This window comes from Rhipicephalus microplus, chromosome 5 (genome assembly GCF_043290135.1).
Source record: "Rhipicephalus microplus isolate Deutch F79 chromosome 5, USDA_Rmic, whole genome shotgun sequence".
Classification (NCBI taxonomy): Eukaryota; Metazoa; Arthropoda; class Arachnida; order Ixodida; family Ixodidae; genus Rhipicephalus; species Rhipicephalus microplus.
In genome coordinates this window covers 149,540,633-149,567,241 of record NC_134704.1, presented here as the reverse complement: position 1 = coordinate 149,567,241, position 26,609 = coordinate 149,540,633, and the positions used below count along the sequence as shown (strand labels likewise).

The following is a 26,609-nucleotide window of genomic DNA, read 5'->3' as shown; positions in this document are numbered from 1 at the left end:
CAGAAGTTGGAAATTAGGAGGCAAAACAAGCAAAACAAGCAAACAAGCGTACACACATGCACACCTTTATGATGCCACTTAACGACTTCAGCAATCGAGCCTCTAGGCCCCGAGTGGAAGACACAAGGCACTACCTTGCTGTAAAATCGTCAAATTAAATATAGCACAGATAGCGTACTGGCAATGAGACATAATGAAGTGCAATGTACGTGCAACCACAGTGGATGAGGATTAACCGACTACACGTTGGGTAACCGACTTCGTTCACTGCAGACACTTTCCAGTGCATGCAACAGAAAGGGCATCAAGACGAGGAAGCAGGCAAGAACGCTCGGAACAACACACTTGACAAGGTGTTCCTTCAGATGTGTTCCCGCACATACTAGACCCCCACACAATAAACACACGTCATATCCATGACCTTCTTCACTTAAAAAGGGCTGGATGGACTATTAGTGGCCAAGAACAAAAAAGACAACATGTAACGAATTCCAAACCCATGGGGCTCGGAATGAACTCGTAGCTGCTGATCAAACAAAGGTGCATTCATTCTTGGGTAGCAGCTGCAACGAATTAAATATGAAGGGGGTATGCGAGGGTAGTACAATTCCTTGAAAGCTTGTCAGGGGTACCAGATACAGTGCACCCAGCCGCTGCCCATCGGTTTCTCATGGACGGGAAGCTACAGCACAACTACGCGGCTGGCCGCTAAATAAAGATTGATAAAAAAATTTCCAGCATTCCCTACGGGGGCAAAGCCTGCAATTGATCACAGCAATGTTGAAGGCGAGAGCAATCGATATGGAATAAATGTCAATTTCCACACGAGAGTTTAATCTACGAGCATACTTCGAGTAGTGCGATCCTGTCAGTGCAAGTGATCTTGAAAATTATCATACAGTACTGACATGCTCCTTAGACGTGATGCGTGTGTGCATAAGGTATCAAGACATGGCATAGTGTTACAACAAAACCAAATGCTTTATGCAATCAATACTCAAGCTTAGCTAAACTGGGAAACACGGAGAGAAGGAGACAGCAAGGAAATAAGGATCTTAATGCCAACCAAGTGCATGGCAGTGAGAGATTGACTGGTTGAGAAAAATGAACGACTCAATTATGATGAGATCTGCCATCACGAAGGAATAAAAACGATGTGAAGTCATGGGTGCAATAGTGCACTGTGCATTTAAGCTTCAACAGTGAGACAAGAGCGATGAGAATGGCCATAAAAGCTAAACTAAGGTTGAAAAACTAACACTCATTTGGGTTTTACATACCAAAACTACCATAGGATTGTGAGGGACACCGTGTCAGAAGGCTACAGAAATTTCAACCACCAGGTGGTCTTCAGCGTGTATATCAATGGGACTCCACCATTTTGCCTCCATCGAAATGAGAAGGCTGCAGCCGGGATCGAAGCTCCGACCATTAGGTCAGCAGCCGAACACCGTAACCGCTAGATCGTTGTGTTGGACTAAAGGATGTACAGTCGAACCTCCTTATAAGAGACACTAATGTAATAGAAAAATAAGACACCAGTGTGCCTGCAGTAAAGTACGGACAGATAAAAAAATGCACGCACTCAAACCTCATTAAAACGAAGTTTCATCTTTCATAAACGTATGTTCATTATATCCAAAAACTCGTTATGAAAAGTTTATTTCTTTCTTAGCGACTGCCTTGTTTGCAGCTGCTTTCCACTGGGCAGAGGAATCAACATGGTACAAGTGTCGAAGGTACTGTGGCTGCCAGACGACGACATAGAGGAGCACAGAAAGAGCCTTTCAGACCGAGCATACAAACAAGGGCTCTCGAGGACGGAAGAAATAAAGCCAGCAATATCCGTGAACATGCAGGAGCTGCCTATTATGGAGACCAAAGAAGCTTGTATAGCTTCATAGGAAGCTCTATCAAGAAGTTTTGAGCCAAGGAGAGTCTTTCGAAAGAAACTAAATATCTCCGGCTGGTAATGGAGGCACACAAAAACACACTGCACATGTTCAACAAGTTCTCGCTGTACCATGCACTAGCTACGTCCACACCAGTATGTGCAATAAGACCTGAAGAAACAACATGGACCTACCAATGAGTCTTCATCACGGTTCTCAGGGCCTATGACAGTACACTATGTAAAAATTAAAATTCGAGCGACAGCTGTTCCAACAACCACAACCACAGCCATTTTGCAGCACTTCATTCAACAAGCTTCAAGACATGGGTGCAGCATGGAAGCAAGCCAGTGCAAGGTATCGCATACGCAAGCGCAGGGAGAGGAACCATCCGGCACACCACCACCGTCTACAACTATCAGCCATGCCCAGCGTGAAGGAGTCTGTGCGCGCATCTGTTGTTTGTCATGCCTACCACCAGCAAGGCACCACAAGAGGCAAGCCTGACCTGTTCACAAGTGGCCATCACCGAACTGCTGCTCGACACGGCAGCGACTGCCGAGGAGCTCGCGGAAGAGGAACGAGTGGTCCGCGTCACGATGGCGGTGGAGTTGGGCACGCTGTGAATCACCACGTGCGTGACGGTGGGTGTCGAGCTGGTCTGTGGCTGGGCCGCCGACGGAGCAGCCGACGTCGCCACTACTTCACCCGTTCTCTGCAGACACACGTGTTGGGTGTCGGAGACAGGGCCAATCAATGCGGCAAGCCATATAGCGACCAACAGTGCACCAAGAGTGCACCAGGAGTGCGTGCGGCAGTTGCTGGTGCAAGAATTCCCCAGTTGTGTGCTTAGGAAAGCACATGAACAAAGTGAAAGTTGGTGTATATTTGCATGCTGATCTCAAGTATGAGATGACTTTTCTAGCACAATGTATATTTTTGAAATACACTATACATTTTTTTCCACGTGTCCTTTTGGGAATAAAATTTTTTCCTAAACTGAGAAATTCACTACAGTCGAACTCCGCCACGATGAAACTGAAGGGCCGCGGAAAAAATTCCGTTGAAGCAAAAATTTCGTTGTAGTAAAATAGAAAAAATATAGCCGATCTGAACCAGCAAAACGAAGGAACGTTTACTCTCAAAGATCAAAAAGTGTCCTCTGCTTTTTATGCTATCCCAGCAGCGTCGCGACGAGATTCTCACCTATGCATAGCGAGGCCATGGTGAAAAGCACGCTGAAACAGCGACTACAATCGCTTTTGTGAATGAACCAAACAGTTGCATTAACACGTTAACACCAGCAGCTGTCCGCCATCAAAACGCAGAAATGGCAGCAGGGTATCGTGAAGCGATGACTTTTGCCTTATTTTATGCCATTCTTTTCATTCATCACTCGTGGCTAGCCGATTTTGTTGATAATGCGGACGGATAGCCGCTCTGATAAGCCACCAAACTGGCCAAGCGCGAACAAAAAGATAAGCATTGGAACTGAAAAAAGCATCGTTCCGCAGATGCACCCAGCAGCTGCGCGAAGGAAACCATGAACTAAGCAACTGAGCTTCAGCTTCGGATCGTCTGCAACTATACAGTAAACCCAAGCGAAGTCTAAAACACGGGTTAACATTACCAAAAACCATCACTGTTCAGCAAGCATGGGCGCCGGCATTGCTCGATAGCGATGCCAATGAGACTGCCCCCCTTTTGGCAAAGCTGGGCAGTCTCGTTGCTATCGCTGTCGAGCAATGGCGGCGCTCATGCTTACTGAACAGCGGTGGTGTCTGGTGATGCCAATGCGTGTTTTGGACTTCGTCGACGTATTTTCGGGTTCTGAAAATGCACCAAAACGTTAAATATTGGGTTTACTGAATAGCAATAAATATCTGAGCCTGTAATCGCATTGTGAAATTTCATTGAAGCGGGATGGCAGAAGAAAAAGTGTTTGTTGTGGCGACAATATTATATGCATTAACTCCTACGGACTGCTGACGGGAAACTGAGAATTTTTCGTTGTAGCGGGAACTTTGCTAAAGCGGCGTTCATTGTAGCGGGGTTCAATTGTATTCAAATAAACATATCACAATAATCTGAAATCAAAAGGATGTGCAATGCAACAAAAAATGACACTACCGTGTTCTGGCGCTAGTAATGCTAAGCAACAGTAGTGTGTAAGGTCATGCATCTTGTTTAAACAGTCTGAAGGAAAAAATGGCGATACCACGGGGACCTTCATTAGAAAAGCGCATTGAAGAAACGTGCTTGAAAGCATCTATGTGTGCTGCACATCTTATGTTTCTGGTACAGTCGACCCCACATATAACGGCCCCACTTAAAACAAACTTTCGCTTAAAAAAAAAAATATCCGCGTGACCGTGAAAATATACATTGTTTCAATGAAACGAAATTGCACTCACAACAAACGTCTCTGAGTGCCGCCGATCAGTTACAGCGAACGGAGTCGGTGCTCTGCTGATTTCCCGGGAAATCACTTCCGACCACCGATCAGGCATCGGCGAAGTGCCCATACATTCTTTCTGCTAAACGTTGACCCTGCCTCCGCGCCCCTTTAGTCGCCGCTCTCCCCGACCACTTTTTGTTACGCACCCCTCCGTCCTTTGTCCCCCCCCCCCCCCCCCCCCTGCTACTCAGAGCACCTTGTATCACCAGACGAGGCCTGTGTTTTCACACTGCCACCGATTTTCTGAAGACTGGTCCCCGTCCGCCATCTCCCCTGTTTGTGATTGCCGGTACTGTCATTGACGCTGCCAGACTGGAGTCGCCAGACCATTGGCCAACATCGTCTGATGCGATCACCTGCGTCTTGTTTAATCGTATCGTTCTAGTGCATGCGTGTACGCTACGCCACCCACTCTAATTCGCGATTATTTTTGTGTTTAGGACCTGTTCTCGTTCACTTCGCTCTCGACTCAGCATGTCCTCCACACGCGCGTGGAAGCGGAAAAACGGCTGTTAATTTGCGCAGAATGAATCGTGAGATATTGAAGTCGGTGAGGCCATGCAAACCTGCTGGTGCAACAAAACCATTCTTTGACCACGGCCGCCAGTTCTTTGAAAACTGCCGCACGCTCCGATCCAGGCAGCCGTGCTGAGACCTCTGCGCGCAGGCCCTCTGAATTTTTTCTGCGCTAGAGTTGAGAGTTTGGCGGACCTTTCAAGCAAGCTGCCCGACCTGCCTCCTTCTTGCGTTTTTTTGGTTTTCAAGGTCGCCTTCCCGCCGCATCCTCCCCTCTCTTCACTCTATCGCAACTCCTTGCCCTTCTTTTGCAAATCGACTCTCCTCTCTTGACAAAACTCCTTCGCCCGTCTCCACTGCTTCGTGACGCAAGTCACGCTGACTCGAATTCAGAAGTTTTGTTTCCCGACTAGAAACGGGCCTAGAGCTGTGCCGTTCTGTGGCTGTACCACGCGTTCTGGCGTGTGTGTTGCGTGTGCGCGTCTTGTTCGCTCTCGGTGTGCATGTGTGTGGTCAGGATGGCGGACAGGAGGCCCTGCACGCTTTTTCCTGCCGCTTAACAAAACGTCAAAAGTGGGACCGCTTGGCTTAGGTGCCGTGTTGCAGAGCGCTTGACCCCCTGGCAGCCAACTTGCCGCTTCGGGCGTCCCGGTATTCAGCTGTCGAGATGGAGAATATTTAGTAGGCGGCGGCGACGGCTACATGCATGTGAAACTGTTCTCACGAGGCCGACTTCGTCGATGTCGGGCCCGGTGCCGCGCCTGAAGCTTTCGAACAGGACCACTGCAGCAGCGATTTGTGGCAGTGCGTGTTCGACTCTGACATGAAGAGTGGGTGGAACATCTGTTGAGATGGTTTTATTACGGCCGATGATGATGCAGACACTACGGAACCGTGCACAGATTAGGGCATAATGAAGTACGCGGCAAGAGCGATTTAGAGAAATCCGATTGTGAACACGGCGAAACTTTAGAGCCAGTGCCTCATGCAGCTTATGCCATGGGCTTCGGCGAAGAGCACGCTGCCGTTTGAAATAAACTCGAGACCGCCCTTATCGCTTCTGTTCTTGGAAACACGTGCATCACGGACTTCTTAAGGCAAAAAAATTTGTATTTTCACTCGCAACTTTTTTAAAAGCCATGTTTCATTTACTACGAACTTCCGGATACAGTGAAAGGATGCCGCATCAGGCTCAAGTTCGTTATAAGCGGGCTTGACTGTATTCCTGGCGCTGCTCGGATAATCATGTCAGCTTGGTCTTTCTTCCGCACTGAAGCTGACATGAATTCTTGCTGCTTTAGAAGCTATTTAGAAACGACTTTTCATGATTTTCACGATTTTTAAGCTTTTGGAGCAGCTTGGCACAGGAAAACGGAATCGCACAAAAATGTGCAATGTGCACACCTGTATCACCCATGACAGCAGCTTAATATTGGGCCAAATTACCAAATTCGGTAATTAATTTTTGTCTGCCCACGCTTCTGAATTATCGTTTCTTAAAGCACTTTTTGAAAGAATTGAGTGGTAACATTTTGCCAGAGCACATTTTGGACCTGCACTGTGGTTTCCATTTCTATCGATTTTACGCTATTTGGAGACCACACCTCTCTTTCAATGTGAATCGCATTGATGAAAAAATCCGCATACCTGCGCAGCACAAGAACCGTATGCTGTTGCATGAGGCATCAGCTGCAATGGAACGAAATGTGAATGAAATCAGTGGTTGCCAAACTCTGAGGACGCATTGCAACAGAAACCTGCGACAAAATGCTTACCATACATTTGTTCTTCTGAGCAATGAAACGCCAAAATTGAAACAGGTTAAGAACATTACCATTACATTCTGGAGGACGGCAAACAATCTCATTAAGGAGTTTTGACTGTTAAATTTACAACCTGAAGGTGAAACAATGCGAAAATGCCAAAAGACACAGCAAGTGTAAGCAGCAGCACTATGCGGCTCTTCGTTTAATCTCAAGTGTACTGTAGATCTTCAATTTCACTTTTACTAGCTGCAACGCATCAACAGAAGTTGGCTTTCATGCTTGGATGCGCTTTGATGAGGACATGTTGCAACTCCCCGCCAAAATGGCACTTTGACAGCACAGGACGGTGCAATTTGCGCGGCTGTTCCACCCCTATGCGTGGAAATCCGTCACATGCACACCCGGCTATAGAAGTTCACTGAATAAGGGCATCATGGAAAATGTGAACTTACACTTTGTTAACTTATTCATTCATTTTATTGTCCAAAGCACCAGCAGGTGTTGTAGTGAGAAAGGGTATACCTCCCCTCCCTCCCCCCAAAAATATACACTCAGTGATGCTACTGGCTTAGGCTGCTTTGGAGCAGCAAAACTGGCTTTTGGAGCAGATAATGCTAGATCAGTTTCGAGACACCTATTGTGTTCACGAAAAAATCCATAAACAAGGGTTGTGTCAAGCCGACATTCCGACAAGCGGTCTTGTCTTCGTAAGAAGAGAACTGCTCGGTTATAGCCTTGAGAAAGATAAGTTCGCTCGTCGAAATCTCAGCCCGACATAACCCCTGTTTACGAACTTTTTTTTTTATCGCATGGTTCCATCCACCCCTTCCTGCTGTTTTTTTTAATACTGTGTTCATGACACACAAATCATATAATTACAATGTGCTGCACGCTATTCAAGCATAACAGAGTAAAAAAGAAATTACAACACCGACAGATAACCTGACCATATTTAGTAGACAAAGCCAAAGATAAAATTTAAAACTTCCTTACAACGTGGCTGAAGATCAGTTGACTGCCGATTTTTCGAACACCAGCTTTTTCAGACATGCTAGCAAATTCAGACGATTTTGAGACAGCATCACTAGCTTTATGGGCGTCTATGTATAAAAATGCCTGAAATTTTCGATGCTTAATTTGATTTTTTGGGCTTTAAGTCGATATTTCGGGTAAGACACAACATTACTTAAAGCCCTTTGTTATGTCTATGACCTCTTAGGCTTTTTTAAAAGAACACTTTCAAGAGTCGTTTAGCGTCACAGCAATTTCCAAAAGTCAGCTTTGCTGCAATGTACATGTGCTATGGGGTGAAGCAGATAAAAAAAATTTTTTTTAAAGGGTTGGTATTATTGCGCAATGAGGTGATGTCTAACGGATAAGCACCGGAATACACACGAGATGCACCGGAAATGCTCGAAGGCGTGATGACGGCAATGCAGCCAACACGCCAGTAAGACTTACTCGCTTTATGATAACCATCTTCAGCTACCTGATTGTGACTGTTTGTTACCGACAACTGTTACAATATGCGCAGTTGTCGGCATATTGCACCCTTTTAATCACTCACTCGCGCCGCTGTCCACCCTGACTTTCTGTGTGAGCCGGCGTGTGAGTGTGAGATCAAGAACGGAGTGGGCATCAAGAACACATTTTAACAACAAACACGTACGCATGAAAGCGCAGCAGTAGGAGCGGCATCAGCTGTGTAGGCGATGTGCTGCACACCACTAGGAACTATCGGTCTTGTATGAAAGCAAATGCTATGCCAGAGATTTTCGTACAGTGGTGCATCTTTTAAAGGGACACTAAAGCCAAATAACAATTTACGTCAGAGTGAAAGCTCAATGTATGACGACATCTAAAACGACAATATTATCGACGACAGTGCCTTACTGACCGAGAAATTTAGGTAAATGCACAAGAACACATGCGCCACAGTAGGACATTTTCAAAATGATACCTACGATAATTAGTGGTCCCGCCCACAATTAATCACTAGTAATCGATCTAACTGCACTAAATAAAGCACCTTCCGTACATCAAGAAGCGCAATAAAATGATGCTTGTTCGTTTCTGCTTGATTCATGGAGAAAAGAACCGCCGGACGTTACTATGGGGAATGGCGCAAGTGGTTCAAAAATTCAATTTTTGCGTGATTACACAGGACATGTGGTGCCATCTAGAGGGGTTCGGTTGAACCAAAACACATCTGCCATTTCGGAACCAATGGAAGGAAATCGATCAATGGCCGTTGTTGCTTCTGTGGCTCCCGCTGCTTTTGGTCTGCTGCTACTAGCGCAGTAAAGTAGAGTAACGTTGTGCACAGCAACAGTGACGTGAATCAGTTCGGTCAATCCGCTTCTCAAGGCGGGTAATTTGAAGTGCACTAACCCGATGCAGACCACTAAAACGTGATTTTATTTCAAAATAGGCCTTGGCACAAAAGCAACACTATGAGGTTTCTGGGATGCTATTTCCACAATAAACGTTGACTTAATATTTTTCTTTAGTGTCCCATTAAGTGCACACATGCATCGCAGAGGTCTGGACAACAATTGCTCTATTCTGCAACACCCTTCATGTTCTGCGTCATAGTTTATACATGCTCCATGCGACAAATCAACAACTTATTTCGCGCTTTGCTGGTACTATCGGCGGCAGTCATCATGTGATGCATATTTGCAAATGGACGTCGGCAGGCCCTCAATGTATTTACGACAGCCTAAGCGTGCCCCGATATGCCTGATAATTGTACTCTAGGAGGCATTCCAGATATTGCAGACGGGGCTGTGGTGATTTGATTACTTGAGTGGAATAAAACGTCATACATTTTTTCCCGGACAATTTCCCGGTCCCTAGAAAGTGCGAAAAATCTGGCATTCGCTGCATCCAAGCCATCCATGGCCCCAACAGTGACATATGGCCCAGTCTGGCTTGAACGGGCTCGGGTTGCGTCTTACGAAGGTGTACCGTGATGTCATTTAACTACTTAAGAAGAACCTTAAGTAGTTTTGTTTCTGGAAGTCGTTGGTGCAGGTTCGGCCCACACTTGCAGGACACAGAAAGAATCGTCACAAGCCCCACATATGTCAATGTACAACCTCATTATAGCAAAGTTTGTAGGGGTGCCGACACCCCTTGTAAAGTTGTTTGCACCACGTGGCGCACGTATCTCGCACAAAAGCCATATTTTGGGGGTGACAACTATTGAGCGATAGGTGGTGGTGTGTTCGTGAGCAATGATCACCACTATCATCATCATGGTTGATAGAGCGGTAGCGCCGGCGGTGAATCCTGGCGGAAGGCAAGCCTTGGTGGCGAGCGAAAAAGTTGAGCGAGTCTCTTCGGCTGGTGGTTGCTCTCGGTTGCTCTCACGGCGTGTACCCTGTTCACGGAACCGCGGGCCATCTGCCGGGGGCTCGTGCGGTGAGTCAAGCATTGGCGACGCCGCCTTTTTTGTGCTCTTGTCTTATGTTGCTACATGCTGAGTAATATTGTGTAAGGATGTCTTAGCGGGTTGATCACGATTGACATTATAATAATTCGGCTGACGATATCGTCAATCAAAAGTAGCTGAAATAAATGTGTGTTGTTTGGTCTGTTCCGATCACGTCTGCTGTGTCAGTTCACTCCAAGAGCGTGGTGGTGACGCTCACGAATTCGATATTCCACACGTTGCATCTTGCATGAAAATAGGTTTTTTATACAGTATAGACCACTAATAACGCAAGTCGCGAATATGCACACAATAAGTGGTACCACATAATAACCAAAACAACCTTTTTCAAGGGCCGCACCTGCGCAAAACATGTTGAGCATGCAGCCTCGCATGCACGAGAATCGAAGCATGAAATGTGTGGTGGTTACCGAAATTGTAAAAAAATTTCAACGTCCAAGACACGCGTTGCCAACGAAATGAACGCGAAAAAGGGGGAGGGGCCATAACAAAAGAAAGCATCATCGAAAAAATTCGTCGACTACTTCTCAGACCATCTCGATTATGCACATTATACCAAAAGCATGTCGAGTCACATCCAGAATTTAACGCATTGAAAAACGTGAATCGTTCGATTTCACAGGTGCGCACCCAATTTCAAGACAGCACAATTGAATCACGGATCACCATGTGAGCGCTAGACGTGCCACCCTCGTTTTCATTAACAATATGTATTCCTTCCTGTCGAGTGCAGTCACCGCAAAGAGTTTTATTGATTTCATACAAAGCCACAGCTTATAAATAGCACATAACCGCTACCGAAACACAACTAATGACAATTAGGCCTAGCCTGCCATTTGGCATGTTGTCGCAGGAAGTCTGTCCAAGACATAAAGATCTGGCATCGAAAAGATCACACTCAAGCACTGAACCAAGAATAGCATGCATGATACAAAGTTCGTGTTTCTGTCTGGGAGATCAATAACGTCGAAAACCAGCCAAGCTTTAGTAAGGCCCAAACTGGCAGCAAAGGCGAAAGCTCGCGTCATAAAACCGTAAAAGGTTCTGAATTTACGGACGAGGTAGCAAACGCGATATCTGTAGCAAGCTTGATACCGATGATGCTTTTTCACGACAGGAAACTGTTAAGCGCAGTTGATAAGGACAGGATTTCACGTGTATTATTGAGCCGTGCGTGGCCGGAGTGACGCTTGCAACGTGTACACTGTAGCCGCGTCGGCGCCAGTGCAAAGGTATATCCATTACCTTCAGCGAGCCTGCGCATGTTAGACTCGTGTTAGACACATGGTCCAAATGCAAATGTCATCGGCAGAGGCCGAGAATCTGTTGGACCAGATGACATATCGAATGCCTTCTTGAAACGGTACGTGGAGTGGTGCGCGAAATATTTGTGTGTGTTGTATACTAGGTCTTTGAACGAAAGGGTACTGCCTGAGGACTGGAAGATTGCCCGAATTAAGGGGGGAGGTGGCATTAAAAAAAAAAAAAAAAAAATTATCTGTAGACCTACAACAATGAAATTTGGCAGTCATACTCATAAGTGTCTCAAATAGGGAAATATGCAGTTTCATCATGATAGCTTCAGTAGTTCTCAAGGTACATAATGCTACATGGTCCAATTACATGGTCTGCTCGTGGAAAGCCTAGCGCTGTAACAAAACATGCCAGGAAGCTGCGAATGGTGTTGATCTGTACTCAAAAGAAAGCTACAGGGTATGGCACTCTCAGAATTTGTAATAAGTTCTCTCTTTTTTTTTTTTTTAGAGATCATCATGGCTGCCGACACACATTGTCAGAAACAGAGGAACGGACAAATCATCGTCTAGAAAAAAAAAAAAAACAGGGCCATAAAACAGAAATTGAAGATTGCTGTACCCACAAGCAGTGTTCAGAGATTCAGGAAAAAAAAAAAAAACAGAATCAAAATCGGTCTAGTCATTCCCGTGCTACTCTTTCCACGAGCAATGCACAATGTCCAAAACACACTTGTCAGAAGAAGCCTGACAAAGTTTTCGACAGGCTTTTTTTAATGAACCTTTTTGTTTCTCGTTGGATATTGATGAAAATTGGCACAGACACTAAGAATGACCTAACAGTGCTTCCATAAAAGTTTTGAAGCGATACCACAAATACTTTACAAGAAACAAATTATTGCTTCATTGAACCATGCGGAGGGGCTGAGTATAATGTCAAAAAAACAGTATTGAGAAAGCTGTGTTTAAACTTTCAACTTTTCTTTACGTCTCTAAGACACCTAAAAACTGTGATCTCAGGTTTGTTTTGCGATATTTGACTTCTTTTTATGATGTACTCCTTTTCATGATTTACAATGAACAAGTATGGATTTCAAACCAAATTCTTTGTATGAAGGAGTGGTGTGATAGGTATGACAGAAAAGATTGTAATTGAATACAACCATATACTGAAATTATTACACATACTTTCTTTGTGCTGAAGTTGTAATTAGCGTAATTAAGTAATTGATTACAAATATTCACTGAACTTTTCTTTATTTGGAGAGAGGTTTATTGCATCAGAAAAATGGATCACACCATGACGGCCTATGCCTTCTTTCCAAATAACAAAGTTATGGGCAGTAGACTAGTGGCACAGGAATTTCTAGCAGTATAATTAATGACACGAAACGGGCATATAAAAATTCGTGCCCCTGATTCATACATGCTCTTTCGCCCCTCTAGCCGTGAAACGCATCACCATACAGCCGGTCGTGGAAACTAACATACAGCGATTCATTAACTTCGGAACATTCATAAACGCTCGTGGCGATATCAAGCACGGCTCTAAGCACGTCTGAATCGCATCACAAAAGCTTATTGACAGCACTCCATATGACCGTGGGGTGCGCAGCCAGCGAGTAATGCACTTGCCGGCGGCGTTCGAAGACGATGCGCCAAATGTGTGGCTACGATGACAAAAAAACGGCGCGCACTGCACTCGGCATCGCGTTTTCGAATGGCGGCACGCGAAACTGCTAGCCACTGTTCCGAGCAATCCTTGGCAGTGAGGGGGGGGGGGGGGTGACAAGCTTAACTGTGTTGTCTGCTGCCGACGCGCAAAATGCCTGTACGTGATTCGGAGGAGCTAGCGAGTGATGTGGTACATTCCTTGCGAAGAAACACGTCGCCAAGAGTGCGCTTGTGCGCCGTTCCTGCCCGCAGTCTCCCTGTCAGGGAAGTTAGGGCTAAAGCCGACTCCGATGACGCGCCGCACTCGTAGACCGCGCGCCCGCTCGTAGTAACCTGATCGCGCATCTGCTTACTACTCGTAACTAAAGCGTAATTATATCTTAAGTGATTATCAAGCCACGAACACGTCGCGAAGTGGCGATTTTCGAGAGCCATGTCTTCGCGACGCACAAGCAGCAGACGACGATCTCCTGGAGCGAGCATCGGGCCAATGGCGAGGCGAGCTGAGACAACATGGCGGCCACGGCCAATCAAGGGCCTCAAAACGACCTTCAAGCATTTGCTTTTTGTTCGCTTGCTGTTAAAGGGAGGAGCCAGCTGAGGCGGGAAAGTTCAACACGGAGGAATGCTCTTTCCGATGAGCCCAAGAAGCCGGCTCCCGGCCGAAGCATCGCGAAGCTATAATTTTTTGAAAATCACCGTTTTCTCGCTATTTCCAAAAAAAGTTTTGCTACCTAAGTGGGTGAAACGAATTTTCCGAAGCACTTCTGCGCAGTTTTCAGTGTAGATATTTTTGAACCAGATAGAAAAAGGGTTCCAAAAACGGAAAACTTGAGTTTCAAAAAATCAACTTTTTTGCCATTTTTCGCGATCCCAAAGCCGCGTCCCCCTTAAGCCTCTACACAAAGCAGGTGATAAAACTCAAATAAAGAATTATCAACCAGTTTCATTAACCTCTACAGCTTGTAAAATTCTCGAGCAAATAATTCACAAACACATTGTTACATTTCTTGATGAGCACAAAGTACTAACAAAAGCGCAGCATGGATTTAGACGTATATATTCTACCACTACACAATTGGTTGAAACCATCCACAATTTTGCTACCGCACTAAATGAAGGTGAACAGCTAGATGCCATTTTTATAGACTTCCAAAGGCCTTTGATAAAGTTTTGGATAAAAAATCACTTCATAAACTGCAATATATCTTGAAAAATCCGAAACTTATACAGTCGAGCCCACATATAACGGCCCCACTTAAAACGAACAATATCCGCGTGACCGTGAAAATATACATTGTTTCAATGACACGAAATCGCACTTACAACGAACGTCTCCAAGCGCCGCTGATCGGTTACAGCAAACGGAGTCAGCGGTCTGCCGACTTCCTGGGTAAACCGATTTCGACCACCGATCAGGCATCGGCGAGGTGCCCATACATTCTATTGTTAAACGCCGACGCTGCCTCCCCAACCCTCTAGATGCCGTTCTCCCCAACCCATGGAGGAAGGAAAATTTTGTTTCCTTCCTTCATGCCCCGACTGCTTTTTGTTACGCACGCCTCCGTCCCCCCGTCCCCCGCTACTCTAAGCACCCCGCATCACCAGACAAGGCCCGTGTTTTCACACTGCCACCGATCTTTTGAAGACCGGTCGGCCATCTACCCAGTTTTTGATCGCTAGTACTGTCGTTGGCGTCGCCGGCCTGGAGTGACCAGACCATTTGCCAACATCGTCGGCCACCGACTGTATCCAATAGTCTGCATATAGTGCACGAGCATACGCTGCCCCACCAGCTCTGATAATTTGCCATTCATTTCGTGTTTAGGACTTGTTCTTGCTCACTTCGCACTCGCCTCAGCATGCCTTCCCGCGTGCGTGCGGAAGCGTGAAAATGGTTAATTTGCGCGGAACAAATCGCTAACTCTCAAAGTTGGTGAGGCCACGAAACCCGCCGGCGCAACAAAACGATTTTGTGACCACGGCCGCCGATTCTTCGAACACCGCCGCACGCATCGATCCAGGCGGCCATGCTTCGACTTCTGCACGCGCGGGCACTCTTTCCAAGTTTTTCTACGTGCGAGTTTCGCGGACCTTTCAAGCAAGCTACTCAACCTGCCTCCTTCCCACGTGTTTTGGTCTTCGAAGTCGCCCTCCCGCCACATCCTGCCTTCTCTTTATCGCAACTCCTTGCCCTTCTCACGCAAGTCTGCCCTCCTCTCTTGATCACAGCCCTTTCGCCCGCCTCCACCGTTCCCAACGCCTGCCATGCTGGCTCGAATTAGTTTTCGTTTTCTGACTGGAAACAGGCCCAGAGCTGTTCCACGTGTTCTGGCATGTGTGTCGCGTGTGCTTGCTCTTGGTGTGCGTGTGTGGTTATAGTGGCCGACGGGAGGACTAGCACGCTTTTTCCTGCCGCTCAACAAAACGTCGGAGGTGTGACCGCTTGGCTTGAGTGTAATCCACGCGTTAGGTGCCGCGTTGCGGAGCGCTTGCTCATAGCTGTTGACCACCTGGCACCAAACTTGCCGCTTCGGGCGTCCCGGTATTCAGCTGAGCGTGGAGATGGTGAATATTTCGTGGGCGGCGGTGACGGCTACATGCGTGCGAAACTGTTTTTGCGAGGCCGACTTCGTCGACGTCGGGCCCGATGCTGAGCCAGAAGTTTCCGAACTGCGACGGCAATTTGTGGCAGCGCGTCGTCGATTCCGACCTGGGAGAGCGGGTGGGACATCTGTTGCGATGGTTTAATTACGGCCGATGATGATGCCGACACTGCGGATTCGTGCATGAGTTGGGGCATTGTGAATGAAGTACGTGGCGAGAGCGATTTGAAGGAATTGAATTGCGAGAACGACGAAACTTTGGAGCCAGTGCCTCAAGCAGCTTACGCCACAGGCCTCGGCGAGCGAGCACTCTGCCGTTTTAAATGAACTCGAGACCGCCCTTATCGCTTCTGCTCTCGAAACACGTGAATCACAGATTTTCGGGGCAAAAAAGTTTGTGTTTTCACTCGCAACTTTTTTTAAAATATGTGGTTAATTTACTACGAACTTCGGGATACAGCAAACGGATTCTGCGTCACGCTCAGGTTCGTCATAAGCAGGCTCGACTGTAGTATAGATACCGAGCGTATCTTGAAAACAGGCAACAATTTGTTTCACTTAATGACAGCCGTTCCAGCAAACTTTCTGTGGATTCCGGCGTACCTCAGGGTTCGGTACTCGGACCTCTTTTATTTATATTATATATAAATGATATAACGAATGGCCTTTCTGTAAATGTAAAGCTTTATGCTGATGATTGTGTGTTATACAAAAATGTAACAACTTCTGGGGATCAGATAAGGCTCAATAATCAATTTAACAAGGTCGTCTCTTGGTGCCAGGAATGGCAAATGTCAATAGTGCAACAAAACTGTTTATATGAAAATAACACTAAAAGAAAATCCTTTATGTTATCAGTATGGCACGAATAGCGTCAATCTTACAGAAGTTACAGAATACAAGTACCTTGGATTATGGATAACTAATGATCCAAACTGGAACAAACACGCCGACATAACTACAGGTAAATGTCTACGTAAACTTTTTTCTAAAGCGATCCTTAAAATATTCTACCCCGTCTGTACCCATGTTGGCATATAAAACAGTCATTCGTCCAATGTTGGAATATGCTGTAATATTATGGGATCCATTCACTAAACGTAATATTAATCAATTAGAAAAAGTGCAGAACAAAGGCTTACGTTTTGTTTGTAACTGCTATGGTAGAACATCCGTATCTGAATTGTTGCTAAAAAGTGGTCTGCAACCCGTTGTGGACAGAAACTGCACATGCCGGCTTAAGGTTTTCCATCAATTAAGAAATGGTCACTTAAATGTTGACACTGCAGGCATCCTTCGGTATTTTTCTGGTTACGCAACTCGCAAGCGATATAGTAAAACGATAACTCCTTTACCTTCACGGATTAACTGCTACAAGTATTCGTTCTTCCCTAGAACTATTAATGACTGGAATAAGCTGACAAATGATGTCGTTTTACACAAAAAACTGTCATTGTTTGAAAACAGCATCGCCTAAACCATCACTACATATTGCATTGTAGCATTTGTTTTATTGTAATTATTGTGTTAGTCCGTAACCCGTATTCTATGTGTTACATTATTATGTGTTGTTACTCGAAAAATTTGTTGAAATGAGCGTTTTTGCACTTTCGCCTTGTATACTCACATCGTAAGATTTTTTGTGCTTGCATTATTTCTGTGTATGTTCCGATTCTCGAACATTTTTCCCACCCTGCCATGATCTTTCAACTGAAGGATCGCAGTAGTTATAAATAAATATATAAATAAATAAATAAATAAAAGGCAGCTTAGCTACAATGCTAGAGTGTGATGGGGAGAAACATATAGAAGATCTAAAGGGGGCCACTGTCATCGCACAGTGCGGTGATCTCTTCGTGGATCATCAGAAAAGCACAAAGGCGTGATAATGTCATGCAGCGAATTCACCAGTACAGCTTCATAGCTGACAACCCTCCTGATAAGCACCTACAGCTAACTGCCTAGCAGTGCACGTGGCCTAGCACAGTGGCATGCGCATAACTCTAACGCGACGTGCTGCCATTCATACTGCCTCTTTGAGCAATATCATAAAGTGCGCAGCGCAGTACACTTTCGTGAACAAAAAGAGCTTGCCAATTCAGCACCCTTGTGCGGTCAGGAAAAAAGTGGGCGTGCCATTACGAACGCTTTCCCGTCAATTGCGCGCGTGAAACACAGCAAGTACCCTGGCAGTGATAGCATGACATTAGCAGGCAATGCGCTGCGCACAATTAGGAATGATCGACTTTACGCGGCAGCAGATGCAGTGGGTCAGGAGAGATTTGCGTACAGTAGTGCATCAAAAAACGCTGGATGAGTCATCTGGTCATTTGTCACACACAGGCTTTCTGCCCAAATCGTTACTGGTGCATTTGCTGCATGCTCCACATCATAGTTTCAAATGCTCCATGAAGAAAGCTACAATTCTCTTTACGTGTTGCTGGCATCGGAATCACTGATCACGAGATGCATATTTGCAATTAGCGACTGGCATGCAGTTGAGCGGGGTTAACGGCAGCTAACGAGTGTTCAGAAGAGCCTCAATGCCCACCGAAATGCCTGTAAAGTAAGTGGCTGGCGGCATTGAAGCTGTCTGAAACGTGGCTGTGGCAATTATTTGCTTGAGTCAAATAAAAAAGGAATAAATTAAATTTCTGAACTATGCATTTTTTTTTCCGGATAATTGCATAACTCATTGGGACCAAAAAAAATATCATATGTTGACTTTGATGCATCACAATCATTCACATAAATATATCAACGAGAAAACAAATGTGCACACATTTAAAGATAAAAAGCTAACGAGCATTAGAGCTAAATGAGGCCATATTTGATGAAAATCGGTTCCACTCGTGGATCGTTCAAGGAAAGGAAAAAAAAAAGGCAGTGGAAGGGGGGAGTCTTGAATACAAATTTTTCTGACATTTTCACCTGGATAACAACACAAATTGAAACAGCTTTAACAAGCTGCGAACATATAACAAGTGGGAATCCAGTGCTTTCACAAATTTTACATCTTTGGATGCTACTGGGCTTACAATGCCACACAAGAGAGAAGAACACAAAACAGGACTTACCCCAGGTCCCGGTGAGGACCTGATTAGGATATCGTTGGCCTGGAACTGTTTGATTTCGTGCAAGAGGGGGCCCGGAAATACCTGCCGCAGGAAGGATTTCTGGTCCTCTGTGAACGATGGCTCAGGCAGGAAGGTGATCCACTTCTGTCTCTCTTCTGCGAAAGGTACGAAAACATGCTCGTACAAAAATTGCGCAGAACATGGAAGATTTCCATGTCAATTTGGCATCGGCTCTGCTCGATATGTCTAATCGTCAGTCGTATCAAACAGTCGTGACACCCCCAAGAGGTCCCGTGAAAAAACATACCCCCATACTATGTATGCGTCCAACTTTTGCTAGCTTCATAATAATTGTTGGTGCTTATAAAGGGCCAGTTAAGAGGCTAGGACTTTTTCTTAAACAGGCTCCAACATACCGTTTTATTTTTCGAAACAAGCTCGTCAATTCGTACAGTATATCCCCCTCAGTGAAACATGTGCTACGGTGCTCATCTGTTGACCCAAATGCTGCAGATTCGATCCCGGCCACGGGGATCACATTTCATGGAGGCGAAATAGTAGAGGCCCGTGTACTGTGCGATGTCGATGCAAATTAAAGAACACCAGACGGTTGAAATTTCCGGAGCCCTCTACTACAGCGTCTCACAAAATCGTATCGTTGTTTTGGGACGTAAAACCCTAATTACTATTTCACACAGTGAACTGCGGCAATCACATTAGAGGATCTGCACGCCCCTCCATTTCGAAAAACAATTACTGCACTTCTTTCTTTCTTTCACATGACCAAACCTCCTCATACGTGCAGTGACGCGGGTTTGCCCATGGGCAACTTAGCATGCCACTAAGCTCGTGGATTGGTCATTCGCCCTACGAAATGGCATCTTGGCTATGCAGTGTCGCTGTTTCAGCCATGCAGTCCGCATTTTCATTATCCTGAGCTGCTCTCTTTTACTTTGTAGGGCCCGAGACTAATGGGAAAAGGGGTACCTATTGCCAGAACAAAAGCCTTCGAGATAAAGTGGTTTCTCACTACTTTAGCGCTAGGGGAAGGGTGCTCCTTGCACCACGTTACCAGCCCACACTGATATGACACGTGCTCATGTGGAAGCCCTGCTAGGCCGTTGACTGTGAGCCGATGACTTATTGCCGACGTCATGTCACGTTGCAGAAGTCCCAACGACGGGCCACACCTTTCCCTCCCTATGGTTGGAGAAGGGTGGCGAAGCCGCGCAAGAATTCGGAGCCATCCGAAACAGATATTTGTGTAACTTTCTTTATTACAGCATGTAATCGCAAAATTCCTGCAGCAGCTTGTTCACATAGCAAAGGTGCACATATTTCTCTTCAATACAATTTTTGGAGCTTGGGGTTGTTTACTGGCCCTTTAACGTCCTAAAAACAAAATACTGTCACGTGGTCACAACGTTGAAGGCAGTGGTCGGCATGTTCAAAACTAAACTTTTTGTTTGGGGGAACCAGTGCCAGGAAAATGACAATAAAATTTACAAGTGATTGACACTGTAGACTGATAGCGGTGAGAACATGTGTCAGCTGTCAGGTTATCTGATCTATGGTGAGGTGCGTAAGCATTTATGCATGTGGCACGGAACGTTCATGCTTGGTGCCCGCATAAGCTGTAAAATAAACTTGAATATTTGTGTCCAGCACACAACTATAACAGAATAATCTTGCATATGATTGTGTGAATATTCAAACACTTTGAATGCAAGCGAGTGCGAACACATCACTAAGCAGAGTGATTTTTGACATCCTTGATCTTGCAGCACGAAAGCTGCTAATTCTGTACACACGGCATGGCATGTTGGGTCATCATGACGGCCACAGTCAGTCGGGAGCCTCATTAACCTTTTATGCCCTTTCTTTTAGAAAGAGATGTGGTGTTAGCAAACATCTTATTTCTTAAATAGATTTTAAAAAAAATTGGCACAATGTCTTTTTAGTGCTACTCTTGAAATTTCATGAGCATATCTCTACGAATTTTTTGATGTACAGTATATTTCTCTTTCTGGTTTTGTTCTGAATCTGACTCGCTTAAAACACAGAATAAAAAACTCTTTCAAAGCGCTATGCAATCTAAGATGTCGAATTGAGGGCATGACAACCATAGCATTTTTTTATTTGCTACACAATTTATTTTACTTTTCATTTTTCATGAGGTTACTATGCAACAAGCCATCAGCCTGTGCGCAACATTTCAAATGGCTAATTATCAAACAGCCACAATGAAAAAGCAATATTGTCTCGCCCTGGACTGTAGATCAAAGAATATAGAAGAAAAGACGAAACTGAACTGGACGCAGTCGATGCTAAGAAATAAGCGGAAGAAGCAAAGCAGAGCAACAAAAATCGTTTTGAGAAAACTACATTTGAAGTTCTACCAACGATATTCTATCATCAAAAGGCACAGAAGTCATAATCTCTCAAGTACTTTGAAATGTACAGTTTCTTGAATGCACTGCCTTCAGTGTGAGGTGCCTGGATTCCCTAAAACACATGTGGAATACAGTGAAAGCTCGTTAATTTGAACTTCAATAATTCGAACTTATGGATAATACAAACTGTAAGTTGTGGTCTGGCCAAGCTCCATACAAGACTATTGAATAAAAAAGCCCAGTAATTCGAACGCGAGTAGGTTCCGCCGCGGATAATTAGAACTACGCGCCACTGCGCCGGCAGCTTGGCTAGTCACTCGACAGGGTGGCTGCCGAGTTACGAGGCGGCGTTGACAGGGAGTGGAGAGAAAAACGGAGAAACTGGCACGGAGGCCAGAGTGCAGAAAATAGCGCCACTTACTCTTCCCCCACCTCCCTCCACAATCTCTCTCTCTCTGCGGCTGCCTGCTCTCCGTCCTACGTAACCTCCAAGGTTGTTTTTTTTTTTTTAAGGGCCAATCTCTGAGCTTTGAAAATCCTGCGTAGTTATCGCTGATAGACTACAGATGGCATGACCAGCATACAGCAAATCGGGGGCGTCGTAGCTTCTCACAGCCTTCTCTGCAGTCTGTCTCGGACGTGCATCGTACACCTCGATTGTTGGTGCTGAGAGTAGCTTCCGACTGTCACAATTCTTTGTGTTAATGTTAGGCCTCGGCTAACATTTGTTGCGGTAGCGCCGGTAGTAGCTTCCCGTCTGTCGCAATTCTGCTGCTCCAACTTGATGGCGTGTGCCCGCAGCAAATACGATGCCAAAACACTTCAGGAGAAAGCTGATATCCTGCGGGAATGGGACGCCGGACTCTTGCCTAAGCAAGATATCGCGAAAAAGCATGGGATACCGAAAACAATGCTATCTACTTATATAAAAAATAGAAGGACTATTGAAGACGCCTTAGAGGCAGAACTTGCGAGCAAAAGGAGGAGGTTGCGGCCTGCAAAGCATCCTGACCTCGAGAAAGCGCTTCTCATTTGGATAAAGAAAATGCGTTCACAAGACATACCACTGAGTGGCCCAGTCATACTGGCAAAGGCAGCGAACTTCGCCCCCTGCAGCTAGACTACGATGACTTCGCTGCTTCATATGGGTGGTTGCACCGTTTTCGCGAGCGCTACGACCTCGTTTTCCGAGCTGTGTCGGATGAAATGAACGCCGTCAACATGAAAACGTGTGAAGGTTGGCGCTCCGAAGTGCTTCAAGGCTACATAGAAAAGTATTCTCCGCAAGACATACTTAATGCGGATGACACTGCCTTATTTTTCAAATTGCTGCCCGCCAAAACTATCACGTATAAAGGCGACAAGTGTATGGGAGGGAAGAATTGTAAAGAACGGATAATTGTGATGGTTGCTGCGAACATGACCAGGACCGAAAATTTGCCTCTGTTTGTGATAGGCAAATCGAAAAGTCCTCTTTGCTTCAAGAACATCCGGTTCCTCCCATCAGACCAGGCGGCTAACAAAAAGGCCTGGATGACAGGGCATTGTTCGCACAGTGGCTGGGGAAGCTTGACAAGAACTTCGAACACTGTGGCTGCAAAGTCCTGCTTCTTGTGGACAACTGTTCGGCTCATAAAGTCAACGTTGAGACGAAGGCCATTGAGCTGGCCTTCCTTTCAGCAAACACGACAACGGTACTGCAGCTCATGGACCAGGGTATAATTAGAAATTTAAAATCATTTTATCGGCGCCATGTGTTGGAACGAATTATTTTGTGCAATAACTACCAAGTAACGCTCCTAAGTGCACCACACATGCTTGTGCGCACTTGGGAGCAAGTAACAGTGCTTACGATAGCAAATTGCTTTCGCCACTGTGGCTTCAGCACCGAAGCTCTGCAAGCTGACGAGCCACCAGTGCTCGAACACGGTGTCACCGCCCCCATGGGGGACGTTTTGGAAGACGTCTGCTTTGCGGACTACGTTGATGTGGACTCAAGTGCAGTGGTGTGGGGTGCACTCACCGATGGCGACATAATATGTCAGGTGAGAAGTGCAGGACCTGTCGCTGCCAGTGACGATGATGAGGAGGAGGACGAAGCACCAGTGCGCCCTCTGCTGCGGAAGTCATGGCCGGATTGAATGTCGCCCGTTTTAAGTTTTAAAGAAGGCGAAGAAGAGGCCTTCCACCAAATTCGCTCGTTAGAGCAAAAAGTGCTGGCTGTTGCTTCAAGGAAAAAAGGCAGACCGCGATCACAAATAAAAAAAAAAAATTGTTATGCCCTACTCGTATGTACTATTGTTGTTCTTCACTTTCGTTAGTTCGAACTTTCGTTAATTCAAACTGAGGTGACTTCCCCTTGCGGTTCGAAATAACGAGTTTTTACTGTATGAGCTTCGGCTTGTTTTATGATGTCAAAGCTCTTCCACATGTGGTCTTCTGTTGTGCTTGTGTTCCCCTTCTGTTTTCCTAAAATCAGTTTCTGACTAGAAAAAACATGTTGCATAAACTTAAAACGAAGTTTTTTGTACAAGTTGCAGTACAAAACATGCCAGGAAGTAAGATATTATAATCTGATTAGGCCATATATTGTGACAATTTTCAAGCTTTCTTGTATTGATGCTATCACTAACATAATTAGCACTCTTTATTGCATTTGATCATTGAATCATACCTATTGGATACTAAGAGTGGCCCTCATCATGCCAGTTTATCCCTTCCTCCAAAATAACAGGCTGTTAGGACAAGAAATTGGAATAGGAATTTGAGCAGCTTATTCAAGACGTGAAGTTGGCAGATATATACTAATCTCCCTGCTTCACTCAAGGTAATTTGTAAACCTCGCTTGTGATATAGTTCATCCTTCACCCGGTCGCAGAGAGTCTAGTCTGCAAGGCTTTTATTATCTCACAATATTCACGAGGGCTCGTGGCAGAACCAAGCACGGCTCCAAGCATGCCCAATATTGCATTATCAGTGCTTTATTTCACCTTGACATGCTCAGCCACAGAGTGCGGGAAGCTGGCACGCAATATGCTAGGTGGCGTCATTCGATAACAATGCGCGACGCTCAGGCTCAGCAATGACAAATCGACGAGCAAGAAGTTCGGTCTTGCACTTCCGGGGCCAATGCACAGCCGCTACCCGATGAGCTCGGCCGGGCGGTCTGCGGCCGGTGTGCAATATGCCTAACCGTGGTTTCAAGGCGGCATTGGACGATTCGATTAGTTGGTTGCGACAAATCACACTGCGGCTGGTCCACAAACGCGATGTCTTTGCCCGCAAAGTTAGCATTTGTCTCTGTATTGGCACAGTGAGCGGAGCTAGCTAGGCCTAGCCACAACTCTGAGCAGTAAGCTCGGCCACAGTGCCTGAAGTTTGAGTACAAAGAGCGGTTCCGCAATGGTCTTCGCCAGGATGCCCCAAATGCTGATAAGGAGAACCTCGGAAGTGACAAGTCAGTCCGAGACGCCCGTCTGCAATGTTCATGATGAAGGCGGCGTTACCACATTCTTGTGGCTATCAGATCAAACTACTACATAATATTAAATGAGTGCCTATCAGTGTACACAGAACGAGTGTGCACGCATCACTAGATGGCGTGATTTTCGACCGCCGCGACCTCTCGAAGCACGGAGGTGCAAGCAGCAGATGCGCTCTCATGGTTCAGCCAATGGCGAGATGTGCTGGAGCACCATGGTGGTCGCGTCCAATTGAAGGCCTCAAGACAACCTTTGGACATCTGCATGCTTTTTGTGCCCTTGTTTTCTAACGTAGGAGCCAGCTGAGGCGGGGAATTTGAACACAGAGAAACACTCTTTGCAACGAGCCCAAAGCAACGATTCCCAGTCCCTCTGTTCCGGAGCAATGATTTTTTGAAAATATGAGTTTTCTCACAATTTCCCCGATAATTCTTGTCACCTTGGCAAGTGCAACAAATTTTTAAAAGTGTATCTAGGGGGTTTTTAGGGAGAATACTTCGATATTTCGACTCAGGCAGCAGCGGCGAAAGGACGCACGCTAACCTACTGTCTGCACTCTTCGCAGATACCGGCATATCATCAAGAAAAGTGACCTGGACAGCGCTACCGAAACCGCCATCTACCTGAGCCTGCTGCAGTTTCAAGCTGTTATCAAGTTTGTGCTGGGGGCGTTGTCTCTTTTCAACTGGCTTCAATCAGGCAGCAGCGGCGACGGCGAAAGGACGCACGCTAACCTACTGTCTGCACTCTTCGCAGATACCGGCATATCATCAAGAAAAGTGACCTGGACAGCGCTACCGAAACCGCCATCTACCTCAGCCTGCTGCAGTTTCAAGCTGTTATCAAGTTTGTGCTGGGGGCGTTGTCTCTTTGCAACTGGCTTCAATCAGGCAGCAGCGGCGACGGCGAAAGGACGCACGCTAACCTACTGTCTGCACTCTTTGCAGATACCGGCATATCATCAAGAAAAGTGTAAGCCATCCCCTCCAGAGTCGTCTTCTGCCACCAGAGCTGAGTGCCACACCATTTATACAATTGTGTTGCTGTGGCTTTACCATTACCAGGACCTGGACAGCGCTACCGAAACCGCCATCTACATCAGCCTGCTGCAGTTTCACGATGTTATCAAGTTTGTGCTGGGGGCGTTCTCTCTTTGCAAATGGCTTCACTCAGGCAGCAGCGGCGACGGCGAAAGGACGCACGCTAACCTACTGTCTGCACTCTTTGCAGGTTGGTTAACTTTCATATTGAACATTATATGCACCTAGTTTCATCGCTGCTGCTGCTGCTGGTTTTATTGGGCATTGTAGTCACAACAGTGTTTTTCTTTCTAATCTTCAAACATTGCCTCTTGCTTTGTGTGCACAAGAGCATTTTCGTGCAATTTTTACTTGAAGGGCTTGAAACCATGGGGGATAAAAATTCGGGTAACATGGGCAATATTGCGGCGACCCTCGCTAAGAGGCAGCCTAATAGCATTAAAGAGGTCGTAAAATTTCTAGGTGATCTGGTGGGAGGACTTGACGTGTTCTCGACTGAGGTTAAATATGAAATAGCTAAGGTCGCTTCCTCGAACACTGAAATAGTCACTGAACTTGGAAGTGTTCCAGATGCTATTGGCTTCATGAATGAGAGCTTTGAGCTCTTTAGGACTGACGTGGAGGCTTTTCGCAAGGAGATTGACGTGGTAAAGGCGGAGAGTGCGCAGTGTCGTAAAGAAAACGAAAAACTGTGGAGGGACCTGAAAGAAGCTAGACGGGAAATTGTCGAGCTGAAGCAATACAGCCGAAATATGAATATTGAAATCCAAGGTCTTCCGCAAATCGAAAAAGAAAACTTGGAGAAAACTGTCGCAGACATCGCCAAGTGCTTAGGAACTGATGTCACAGATAACGACATTGACGTCGCGCACCGTGTACTATTGAAAGATAAAAAGAAATCAAATGTGGTCGTCAGATTCCTCACCAGAACGGCGCTAGACAAGATGTTGTCCGCAGCGAAAAAGATTAAACTAGATAGCACTCGTCTTGGTTTT

The 26,609-nt window shown here is 45.8% G+C and overlaps 1 protein-coding gene across 7 annotated transcripts in view; it reads right to left on the bottom strand.

Moving 5' to 3' along the window:
* The window catches only part of LOC119174182 (uncharacterized), a 177,100-nt gene that overhangs the window by 62,483 nt on the left and 88,008 nt on the right, over window positions 1–26,609 (bottom strand). For 4 of the 7 annotated variants that reach the window (XM_037425001.2, XM_075896042.1, XM_037425003.2 and 1 more), the window contains 3 exons: window positions 18,700–18,854; window positions 6,514–6,555; window positions 2,401–2,607 (listed from right to left, as the gene is read on the bottom strand). In XM_037425001.2, the coding sequence (XP_037280898.2) occupies window positions 2,401–2,607; window positions 6,514–6,555; window positions 18,700–18,854 (404 nt within the window). The remainder of the gene's footprint in view (window positions 1–2,400; window positions 2,608–6,513; window positions 6,556–18,699; window positions 18,855–26,609) is intronic. The other 3 variants (XM_037425004.2, XM_037425002.2, XM_037425005.2) reach the window with 3 other exon arrangements.